Raw genomic sequence first — 12,335 nt, 5'->3', positions numbered from 1 at the left:
TTTGGGGGTGTGTAGTACAATCCTATCAAAGTGATCTCTCCCTTCTTATTGTTCAGTTCTACCCATATAGACTCGGTGGGCGAACCCTCGGATATATCCCCTCTCCCTACTGCCGTGATGTTCTCCCTAATCAAGAACGCAACTCCCCCTCCTCTCTTACCTCCTGCTCTATCTTTCCTATAGCATCTGTACCCTGGAACATTGAGCTGCCAGTCCTGCCCCTCCCTTAGCCATGTTTCAGTAATAGCTATAACATCCCAGTCCCATGTACCCATCCATGCCCTGAGTTCATCTGCCTTGCCCATCAGACTTCTTGCATTGAAATAAATGCAGTTTAATCTAGACTTCCCTTGGTCTTTGCCCTGCTTTCTCACACCATCTGTCCGGTCATGTTCTGTACACTCTCCCTTACTGCCTTTTGTTTCTGTCACCACTTTACTTCCCACTGACTTCCTGCATCGGTTCCCATCCCCCTGCCACATTAGTTTAAACCCTCCCCAACAGCACTAGCAAACACTCCCCCGAGGACATTGGTTCCAGTCCTGCCCAGATGCAGACCGTCCAATTTGTACTGGTCCCACCTCCCCCAGAACCGGTTCCAATGGCCCAGGAATTTGAATCCCTCCCTCTTGCACCATCTCTCAAGCCACGTATTCATCCTAGCTATCCTGTCATTCCTACTCTGACTAGCCCGTGGCACTGGTAGCAATCCTGAGATTACTACCTTTGAGGTCCTACTCTTTAGTTTAACTCCTAACTCCCTAAATTCAGCTTGTAGGACCTCATCCTGTTTTTTACCTATATCGTTGGTGCCTATATGCACCACGACAACTGACTTTTCACCCTCCCCCTCCAGAATGTCCTGCAGCCGCTCCGAGACATCCCTGACCCTTGCACCAGGGAGGCAACATACCATCCTGGAGTCTCGGTTGCGTCCGCAGAAACGCCTGTCTATTCCCCTTACAATCGAGTCCCCTATCACTATAGCTCTGCCACTCTTTTTCCTGCCCTCCTGTGCAGCAGAGCCAGCCACGGTGCCATGAACCTGGCCGCTGCCACCTTCCCCTGGTGAGCCATCTCCCCCAACAGTATCCAAAACGGTATACCTGTTTTGGAGGGAGATGACCGCAGGGGACCCCTGCACTGCCTTCCTACCCTTCCTCTGTCTGTTGGTCACCCATTCACTATCTCCCTCAGTAATTTTTATCTGTGGTGTGACCAACTCACTGAACGTGCTATCCACGACTTTCTCAGCATCGTGGATGCTCCAAAGTGAGTCCATCCGCAGCTCCAGAGCCGTCAAGCGGTCAAACAGTCGCTGCAGCTGGACACACTTCCCGCAGGTGAAGGAATCAGGGATACAGGAAGGATCCCTGAATTCCCACATCCCACAAGAGGAACATGACACGGCTGTGGGATCTCCTGCCATGACTTAACTCTTAAGTTAGCTTAAGAACAACTACAATGTCAAGAGAATAAAAAAGGAAAGAAAAACTACTTACCACTCCCTTTAAGGAGTTTACTCCTTTAAATTATTCTTAATTTAGAGAATGTTAACTACACTAGGGACCTTGATTCACTAAAAAATAAACGCTACTTGCTATCAGACCTGCAGACCTTCCCTTTCTTTTAATTTTAGTTGCTGTATAAAAGTAGAAATACTCACCTGAACCTACTCACCAATCAGGTGCCTCCCCTGTGTCGCGTCCCGATCTGATTCCTGACGTCACTTCGAACTCGGTCGCAGCTCCCTCCGAAATCCCGCCTTTTTATGGGACGCTCCCTCTGCTCCGATCCGCTCCTCTCAGCTGTTCTCGGCGCTCCGAAATCCCGCCTTTTTATGGGATGCTCCCTCTGCTCCGATCCGCTCCTCTCAGCTGTTCTCAGGGTTTCTCAGGATATAAATATCAGTAGAGACAGATTCACACGGCATCTGCATCTTTGCAAAAGGATGTCTGGAATTCCAGAGAGTGAGGCAATATAATAATTCACGGACTAGGTTTATTGTTAACTGTCTATTTAATTCAGGCCTGTTTTCTTGTTATCTTTATCGAATGTGGTGCGGGGAGGTTGCTGGAAGTGGACAGTCAGCTCAGACCTGTGCCAAACGCACTCTTTTCTGCAGCAGGTTTCAATCAGGCCCAGAAGCAGAAGGCTTATTTTTGTCCATAATTAATGATCCACTAAAAAAATTGCACATTTCAAACCCATGCACTGCCACGATTCTATTAATTATGAACAAAACGCCGGCAGTCTGCTGTTTATTTTGTTAAAGGAGGAATTTGGGGCTTGTTTTTGCGCAAAGTTCTTGCTGTGTATCTCAGTCTATTTCTCTGGATCTGCAAGTACTTGATGCTAACATTAGGTGGAAACAGATGGCAAAGTGTTTGATTTCCCAGCACAGACACCCTCACTTTAAATGCAAACAACATATATATGTATTTATATATAAAAGTAGTATTTCTGTTAGTATTAATGCATGCATTCGGAAAATAAAATCTGGCCCATTGTCAGAAAATCTTTAGGGAAGAGATGAATAAAGTAGAATTTAATTGAATGGATTTGTGAAAGAATGTGGTGTGTAGAAATGTAAAAATCCCTTCCTGGAAAGAGTTACTTGTTTTGGAGAATAAAGCAAATTAGGTTTGTACCCATTAAAGCTTTTGCAAATCTGTCAAGCATTTTAATTCCTACATTTGGCTGTTGTTCTTCAGATAAATGAAGTCTTTACAGACCACGGTTTCAATTACAGCCACTTCTTCACAGTAAACTTTTTTTTCTGGCGAGTTTGTTTGTTGAGATTTTTTTTCCCAGTAAGTGACAGTATTTTCATTTGGTTGAAGTGCAGTCGTGACAGGTTTGCACTGTTTACCGGGGACATCCTCCTTTAATAATTAAGCCTTTTACAAACCAGTAGATGCATTTTCTTCCCGTTCCTGCTGGTTGTTTGTGGGTCACAGAGAACATAAGGTGGAATTCTCTCTGGGTTATTCCTTGCAGTTTCCTTCAAATTGTGAGGATGAGGTTTGGGATTTTGCTCATCGTTTTCAATGTTTTCATGGCGGCAGAGTCTGGGGTCATCACACCACTCCAAAAGATCTGTTCTAAAGGTACGTCAGTCTCGATTAAAGCTTTTTCCTTTTTGTGAATTTACAGCTTTTTTTTCTTATATCATCATAATTTAAAGATGCCTTGGGATAACCTTCCTCCAATTTACTGTTATGGTTTGATTTTTGGTATCAAATTACTTCAGATTTTTTTGACATAATACCATAGCTGACCATTAACCAATTCCAAATCAGATTACAATCAGTTCAGAAATGACCCTGAAATTCAATGCATATTATGGGGTTTGGGCGTTTTAAGCCTTCTGACTCACAGCGACTCTTTACAAAATATCTCAACTTCATTTAACAACACAGATAACCCGCTACTTGAAGGAACAGTTGTGTTTTTCTTTGTGAGTTTGATATTTTTCTGATTATCATTAATTTCAGATTCACCTTATGCTCATAAAGTGCGGATCAGCCTGCATGCTGCCCTTGGAGACCAGGCAGTAAGTTCACCTTTATTGTTGTTTAAGATGATTAAAGGATTCGATAGGGTAGATAGAGAGAAACTATTTCCTCTGGTGGGGGAGTCCAGAGCAAGAGCTAGGCCGTTCAGGGGTAATGTCAGGAAGCATTTCTTCACACAAAGGGGAGTGGAAATCTGGAACTCTCTCCCCCAAAAAGCTGTTGAGCCTGGGGATCAATTGACAATTTCAGTACTGAGATTGATCGATTTTGTAAGGCAAACATACTAAGGGTTACGGAACCAAGGCGGGAGGAAGGAGTTAAGATACAGATCAGCCATGATCTCATTGAATGGCGGAACAGGCTCGAGGGGCTGAATGGCCTCCTCCTGTTCATATGCTGTCAGTGCAGGCTTTTGTAACTTTCAATGCTTCCATCATTCACACCCTTATAACCACCAGCAAGCTACTTTGAACTTCCCTGTCACCTTTTTGATTCAATTTATTCAGTAGAAATAAGTAAATATGAGGTTTTATCATTTTAAAAAAAGATGAATATCCATCTTCTGCTCCTGTACCCAAGATGGCAAGAAAATTCCTGATTGTTTTAGCATTCCCAGATTAGGGGCCAGATTAAACAAGACTATGGAGGTTATCGAGGCACAGTATTAGTATTGTTGATGTCGGTATTCAAAAGATGCATGTGGCTCTGAGGTAGTTCTTCACCCAGAGAGTGGTTAGAACGTGGAACTCACCACCACAAGCAAATAGCATAGATACATTTAAGGGGCAGCTGGATGAACACATGAGGGAGAAAGGAATAGAAGGATATGCTGATGGGGTTCGATGAAGTAGGGAGGGAGGAGGCTTGTGTGGAGTATCAACACCAGCATGGACCTGTTGGGCCAAATGGCCTGTTTCAGTGCTATCCATTCTATGTAATTCTATGTAGATCACTTTCCAGTCATCCCGGCTGGAAAGTGCTTGTGTACGGAAATTGGGTGATCAGTTACTTTGGTAAAGTACTGGAATGTGAGCCTACGTAGCCAAACCTCCACATGAGTCAGCTCCATTAGTCTCCTTCAGTTGATCCTTGTAAAGTGACATTAAGTTGGGGGAAATAACTAAGCCATGGCAGGTAAACAACAGCAGCCACGTTGCCTTTTGCCAGGTGGCATTGATGCATGAATCCCTCATGCGTTTTTAGGGCAGTCCCAAACTTGGAGCTGCTTCAAGATGAAAGCACAGGTGGGATCTCAGGGAATACCAAGTATAAGTCATTTCATTTTCCAAAAGAACACTGAATTCAACAAATTGAATGGAAATGCAAAATCCATTTGCAATACTAAATGCAATCACACTCTCACCTGGCCTCAGGTGCTGCTGCCATCTTTCACACATAACCTCCTCAGACTGTTGCCTGACCTCCTGTATTGGGGTATGCAGAGTGCACGGCACCAATCCGCAGAGAGTGACTGACACAGGCAGCGCAAGTCAGTTGGGACTTTTGTATGTTGATGGTGTGAGGGAGAAGGTGAAGTCAAACGTAAGACAGGTATCTAAAGTAATGCCAGAATAACTTGAAGCCATGCTGCCTCTCATTCACCCCCAATTATGTGTCACATATATTTCTATTTATGCATTATACTTAACATCTCTTGCTCCACCATCCTGCCCCATTATTAACCAGAGAATCATACAGCATAGGAGGAGGCCATTCAGCCCATCGTGCACATGCCGGCTCTTTGAAAGAGCTATCCAATCAGTCCCATTCCGCTGCTCTTTCCCCAGAGCCCTGTAAAATTTTCCCCTTCAAGTATTTATCCAATTCCCTTTTGAAAGTTACACCTCCTCCGCCCTTTCAGGCAGTGTGTTCCAGATCATAGCAACTCGCTGCATAAAAATATTTCTCCTCATCTCCCCTTTGGTTCTTTTGCTAATTACCTGAAATCTGTGTCCACTGGTCACCGGCCCTCCTGCCACTGGAAACAGTTTCTCCCTATTTACTTTATCAAATCCCATGTAATTTTGAACACCTCTATTAAATCTCCCCTTAACCTTCTCTGTTCAAATGAGAACAATCCCAGCTTCTCCAATCTCTCCACATAACTGATGTCCCTCATCCCTGGTACCATTCGAGTAAATCTCCTCTGCACCCTCTCTAATGTCTTGACATCCTTCCTAAAGTGCAGTGCTCAGAATTGGACACAATACTCCAGCTGAGGGCTAACCAGTGTTTTATAAATATTTTGCATAACTTCCCTGCTTTTGCACTCTATGCCTCTGTTTATAAAGCCAAGGTTCCCTTAGCATGCTGCAGATAGGTTTACCTGTCCAGGCATACTTTTCTTTTGGGGCTGCAAGTGAGTATATTTTTGGTCAGCATCCTCTTTCTGCTCCTAGCTGGGGTATGACTGTGTAAAGGTGGACTGATTGTGAGACTGTATAAAGGTGTACTGATTGTGAGACTGTATAAAGGGGGACTGATTGTGAGACTGTGTAAAGGTGTACTGATTGTGAGACTGTATAAAGGTGTACTGATTGTGAGACTGTATAAAGGTGTACTGATTGTGAGACTGTATAAAGGGGGACTGATTGTGAGACTGTGTAAAGGTGTACTGATTGTGAGACTGTATAAAGGTGGACTGATTGTGAGACTGTATAAAGGTGTACTGATTGTGAGACTGTATAAAGGTGGACTGATTGTGAGACTGTATAAAGGTGTACTGATTGTGAGACTGTATAAAGGTGTACTGATTGTGAGACTGTATAAAGGTGGACTGATTGTGAGACTGTATAAAGGTGTACTGATTGTGAGACTGTATAAAGGTGTACTGATTGTGAGACTGTATAAAGATGTACTGATTGTGAGACTGTATAAAGGTGGACTGATTGTGAGACTGTATAAAGGTGGACTGATTGTGAGACTGTATAAAGATGTACTGATTGTGAGACTGTATAAAGGTGGACTGATTGTGAGACTGTATAAAGGTGTACTGACTGTGAGACTGTATAAAGGTGTACTGATTGTGAGACTGTATAAAGGTGGACTGATTGTGAGACTGTATAAAGATGGACTGATTGTGAGACTGTATAAAGGTGGACTGATTGTGAGACTGTATAAAGGTGTACTGACTGTGAGACTGTATAAAGGTGTACTGATTGTGAGACTGAATAAAGGTGTACTGATTGAGAGACTGTATAAAGGTGTACTGATTGCGAGACTGTATAAAGGTGGACTGATTGTGAGATTGTACAAAGGTGTACTGATTGTGAGACTGTATAAAGGTGGACTGATTGTGAGACTGTATAAAGGTGTACTGATTGTGAGACTGTATAAAGATGGACTGATTGTGAGACTGTATGAAGGTGTACTGATTGAGAGACTGTATAAAGGTGTACTGATTGTGAGACTGTATAAAGGTGTACTGATTGTGAGACTGTATAAAGATGGACTGATTGTGAGACTGTATAAAGGTGGACTGATTGTGAGACTGTATAAAGATGTACTGATTGTGAGACTGTATAAAGGTGGACTGATTGTGAGACTGTATAAAGGTGTACTGATTGTGAGACTGTATAAAGGTGTACTGATTGTGAGACTGTATAAAGATGTACTGATTGTGAGACTGTATAAAGGTGTACTGATTGTGAGACTGTATAAAGGTGTACTGATTGTGAGACTGTATAAAGGTGGACTGATTGTGAGACTGTATAAAGGTGGACTGATTTTGAGACTGTATAAAGGTGTACTGATTGTGAGACTGTATAAAGGTGTACTGATTGTGAGACTGTATAAAGGTGTACTGATTGAGAGACTGTATAAAGGTGGACTGATTGTGAGACTGTATAAAGGTGTACTGATTGTGAGACTGTATAAAGGTGTACTGATTGTGAGACTGTATAAAGGTGGACTGATTGTGAGACTGTATAAAGGTGTACTGATTGTGAGACTGTATAAAGGTGGACTGGTTGTGAGACTGTATAAAGGTGTACTGATTGTGAGACTGTATAAAGGTGCACTGATTGTGAGACTGTATGAAGGTGGACTGATTGTGAGACTGTATAAAGGTGTACTGATTGTGAGACTGTATAAAGGTGTACTGATTGTGAGACTGCATAAAGGTGGACTGATTGTGAGACTGTATAAAGGTGTACTGATTGTGAGACTGTATAGAGGTGGACTGATTGTGAGACTGTATAAAGGTGGACTGATTGAGAGACTGTATAAAGGTGGACTGATTGAGAGACTGTATAAAGGTGTACTGATTGTGAGACTGTATAGAGGTGGACTGATTGTGAGACTGTATAAAGGTGGACTGATTGAGAGACTGTATAAAGGTGTACTGATTGTGAGACTGTATAAAGGTGGAGTGATTGTGAGACTGTATAAAGGTGGACTGATTGTGAGACTGTATAAAGGTGTACTAACTGTGAGACTGTATAAAGGTGTACTGATTGTGAGACTGTATAAAGGTGTACTGATTGTGAGACTGTATAGAGGTGGACTGATTGTGAGACTGTATAAAGGTGGACTGATTGAGAGACTGTATAAAGGTGTACTGATTGTGAGAATGTATAAAGGTGTACTGATTGAGAGACTGTATAAAGGTGTACTGATTGTGAGACTGTATAAAGGTGTACTGATTGAGAGATTGTATAAAGGTGTACTGATTGTGAGACTGTACAAAGGTGGACTGATAGTGAGACTGTATAAAGGTGGACTGATTGTGAGACTGTATAAAGGTGTACTGATTGAGAGACTGTACAAAGGTGTACTGATTGTGAGACTGTATAAAGGTGTACTGATTGAGAGACTGTATAAAGGTGTACTGATTGTGAGACTGTATAAAGGTGGACTGATTGTGAGACTGTATAAAGGTGGACTGATTGTGAGACTGTATAAAGGTGTACTGATTGTGAGACTGTATAAAGGTGGACTGATTGTGAGACTGTATAAAGGTGGACTGATTGTGAGACTGTATAAAGGTGTACTGATTGTGAGACTGTATAAAGATGTACTGATTGTGAGACTGTATAAAGATGTACTGATTGTGAGACTGTATAAAGGTGTACTGATTGTGAGACTGTATAAAGGTGGACTGATTGTGAGATTGTATAAAGGTGGACAGATTGTGAGACTGTATAAAGGTGTACTGATTGTGAGACTGTATAAAGGTGTACTGATTGTGAGACTGTATAAAGGTGTACTGATTGTGAGACTGTATAAAGGTGGACTGATTGTGAGACTGTATAAAGGTGTACTGATTGTGAGACTGTATAAAGGTGTACTGATTGTGAGACTGTATAAAGATGTACTGATTGTGAGACTGTATAAAGGTGGACTGATTGTGAGACTGTATAAAGGTGGACTGATTGTGAGACTGTATAAAGGTGTACTGATTGTGAGACTGTATAAAGGTGGACTGATTGTGAGACTGTATAAAGGTGTACTGATTGTGAGACTGTATAAAGGTGTACTGATTGTGAGACTGTATAAAGATGTACTGATTGTGAGACTGTATAAAGGTGTACTGATTGTGAGACTGTATAAAGGTGTACTGATTGTGAGACTGTATAAAGGTGGACTGATTGTGAGACTGTATAAAGGTGGACTGATTTTGAGACTGTTTAAAGGTGTACTGATTGTGAGACTGTATAAAGGTGTACTGATTGTGAGACTGTATAAAGGTGGACTGATTGAGAGACTGTATAAAGGTGGATTGATTGTGAGACTGTATAAAGGTGTACTGATTGTGAGACTGTATAAAGGTGGACTGATTGTGAGACTGTATAAAGGTGTACTGATTGTGAGACTGTATAAAGGTGGACTGATTGTGAGACTGTATAAAGGTGTACTGATTGTGAGACTGTATAAAGGTGTACTGATTGTGAGACTGTATAAAGGTGGACTGATTGTGAGACTGTATAAAGGTGGACTGATTGAGAGAATGTATAAAGCTGGACTGATTGAGAGACTGTATAAAGGTGGACTGGTTGTGAGACTGTATAAAGGTGTACTGATTGTGAGACTGTATAAAGGTGTATTGATTGTGAGACTGTATAAAGGTGGACTGATTGTGAGACTGTATAAAGGTGGACTGATTGTGAGACTGTATAGAGGTGGACTGAGTGTGAGACTGTATAAAGGAGGACTGATTGAGAGACTGTATAAAGGTGTACTGATTGTGAGACTGTATAAAGGTGGACTGATTGTGAGACTGTATAAAGGTGGACTGATTATGAGACTGTATAAAGGTGTACTGACTGTGAGACTGTATGAAGGTGTACTGATTGAGAGACTGTATAAAGGTGGACTGATTGTGAGACTGTATAAAGGTGTACTGATTGAGAGACTGTATAAAGGTGTACTGATTGTGAGACTGTATAAAGGTGGACTGATTGTGAGACTGTATAAAGGTGTACTGATTGTGAGACTGTATAAAGGTGTACTGATTGTGAGACTGTATAAAGGTGTACTGATTGTGAGACTGTATAAAGGTGGACTGATTGTGAGACTGTATAAAGGTGTACTGATTGTGAGACTGTATAGTGGTGGACTGATTGTGAGACTGTATAAAGGTGGACTGATTGTGAGACTGTATAAAGATGTACTGATTGTGAGACTGTATAAAGGTGGACTGATTGTGAGACTGTATAAAGGTGGACTGATTGTGAGACTGTATAAAGGTGGACTGATTGTGAGACTGTATAAAGGTGGACTGATTGTGAGACTGTATAAAGGTGGACTGATTGTGAGACTGTATAAAGATGTACTGATTGTGAGACTGTATAAAGGTGGACTGATTGTGAGACTGTATAAAGGTGGACTGATTGTGAGACTGTATAAAGGTGGACTGATTGTGAGACTGTATAAATGTGGACTGATTGTGAGACTGTATAAAGGTGGACTGATTGTGAACTGTATAAAGATGTACTGATTGTGAGACTGTATAAAGGTGGACTGATTGTGAGACTGTATAAAGGTGTACTGATTGTGAGACTGTATAAAGGTGTACTGATTGTGAGACTGTATAAAGGTGTACTGATTGTGAGACTGTATAGAGGTGGACTGATTGTGAGACTGTATAAAGATGTCCTGATTGTGAGACTGTATAAAGGTGTACTGATTGTGAGACTGTATAAAGGTGGACTGATTGTGAGACTGTATAAAGGTGGACTGATTGTGAGACTGTATAAAGATGTACTGATTGTGAGACTGTATAAAGATGTACTGATTGTGAGACTGTATAAAGATGTACTGATTGTGAGACTGTATAAAGGTGTACTGATTGTGAGACTGTATAAAGGTGGACTGATTGTGAGATTGTATAAAGGTGGACTGATTGTGAGACTGTATAAAGGTGTACTGGTTGTGAGACTGTATAAAGGTGTACTGATTGTGAGACTGTATAAAGGTGTACTGATTGTGAGACTGTATAAAGGTGGACTGATTGTGAGACTGTATAAAGGTGTACTGGTTGTGAGACTGTATAAAGGTGTACTGGTTGTGAGACTGTATAATGGTGTACTGATTGTGAGACTGTATAAAGGTGGACTGATTGTGAGACTGTATAACGGTGTACTGATTGTGAGACTGTATAAAGGTGGACTGATTGTGAGACTTTATAAAGGTGGACTGATTGTGAGACGGTATAAAGGTGTACTGATTGTGAGAATGTATAAAGATGTCCTGATTGTGAGACTGTATAAAGGTGTACTGATTGAGAGACTGTATAAAGGTGTACTGATTGAGAGACTGTATAAAGGTGGACTGATTGTGAGACTGTATAAAGGTGTACTGATTGTGAGACTGTATAAAGGTGGACTGATTGTGAGACTGTATAAAGGTGTACTGATTGTGAGACTGTATAAAGGTGGACTGATTGTGAGACTGTATAAAGGTGTACTGATTGTGAGACTGTATAGTGGTGTACTGATTGTGAGACTGTATAAAGGTGGACTGATTGTGAGACTGTATAAAGATGTACTGATTGTGAGACTGTATAAAGGTGGACTGATTGTGAGACTGTATAAAGGTGGACTGATTGTGAGACTGTATAAAGGTGGACTGATTGTGAGACTGTATAAAGGTGGACTGATTGTGAGACTGTATAAAGGTGGACTGATTGTGAGACTGTATAAAGATGTACTGATTGTGAGACTGTATAAAGGTGGACTGATTGTGAGACTGTATAAAGGTGGACTGATTGTGAGACTGTATAAAGGTGGACTGATTGTGAGACTGTATAAATGTGGACTGATTGTGAGACTGTATAAAGGTGGACTGATTGTGAACTGTATAAAGATGTACTGATTGTGAGACTGTATAAAGGTGGACTGATTGTGAGACTGTATAAAGGTGTACTGATTGTGAGACTGTATAAAGGTGTACTGATTGTGAGACTGTATAAAGGTGTACTGATTGTGAGACTGTATAGAGGTGGACTGATTGTGAGACTGTATAAAGATGTCCTGATTGTGAGACTGTATAAAGGTGTACTGATTGTGAGACTGTATAAAGGTGGACTGATTGTGAGACTGTATAAAGGTGGACTGATTGTGAGACTGTATAAAGGTGTACTGATTGTGAGACTGTATAAAGGTGGACTGATTGTGAGTTGAAAAAAAGTTGAACTGATTGTGAGACTGTATAAAGATGTACTGATTGTGAGACTGTATAAAGGTGGACTGATTGTGAGACTGTATAAAGCTGGACTGATTGAGAGACTGTATAAAGGTGGACTGGTTGTGAGACTGTATAAAGGTGTACTGATTGTGAGACTGTATAAAGGTGTATTGATTGTGAGACTGTATAAAG

General features: G+C 41.3%; 1 protein-coding gene and 1 long non-coding RNA gene across 2 annotated transcripts in view; one reads left to right on the top strand and one right to left on the bottom strand.

Annotated features, from left to right (window-relative positions):
• The window catches only part of LOC137327043 (uncharacterized), a 43,881-nt gene extending 41,773 nt beyond the window's left edge, over positions 1–2,108 (bottom strand). The window contains exon 1 of the long non-coding RNA XR_010964338.1: positions 1,667–2,108. This is a non-coding gene — a long non-coding RNA (uncharacterized lncRNA). The remainder of the gene's footprint in view (positions 1–1,666) is intronic.
• An 815-nt stretch (positions 2,109–2,923) lies between these two features.
• Positions 2,924–12,335, top strand: part of cltrn (collectrin, amino acid transport regulator) — a 95,281-nt gene continuing 85,869 nt past the window's right edge. The window contains exons 1-2 of the mRNA XM_067992426.1: positions 2,924–3,110; positions 3,498–3,556. Coding sequence (XP_067848527.1) covers positions 3,020–3,110; positions 3,498–3,556 — 150 coding nt within the window. The 5' untranslated portion in view covers positions 2,924–3,019. The remainder of the gene's footprint in view (positions 3,111–3,497; positions 3,557–12,335) is intronic.

Source organism: Heptranchias perlo, chromosome 11 (assembly GCF_035084215.1).
Source record: "Heptranchias perlo isolate sHepPer1 chromosome 11, sHepPer1.hap1, whole genome shotgun sequence".
Classification (NCBI taxonomy): domain Eukaryota; kingdom Metazoa; phylum Chordata; class Chondrichthyes; order Hexanchiformes; family Hexanchidae; genus Heptranchias; species Heptranchias perlo.
Note: the sequence above shows the minus strand (reverse complement) of the source record. Positions and strands in the feature narration are given on the sequence as shown.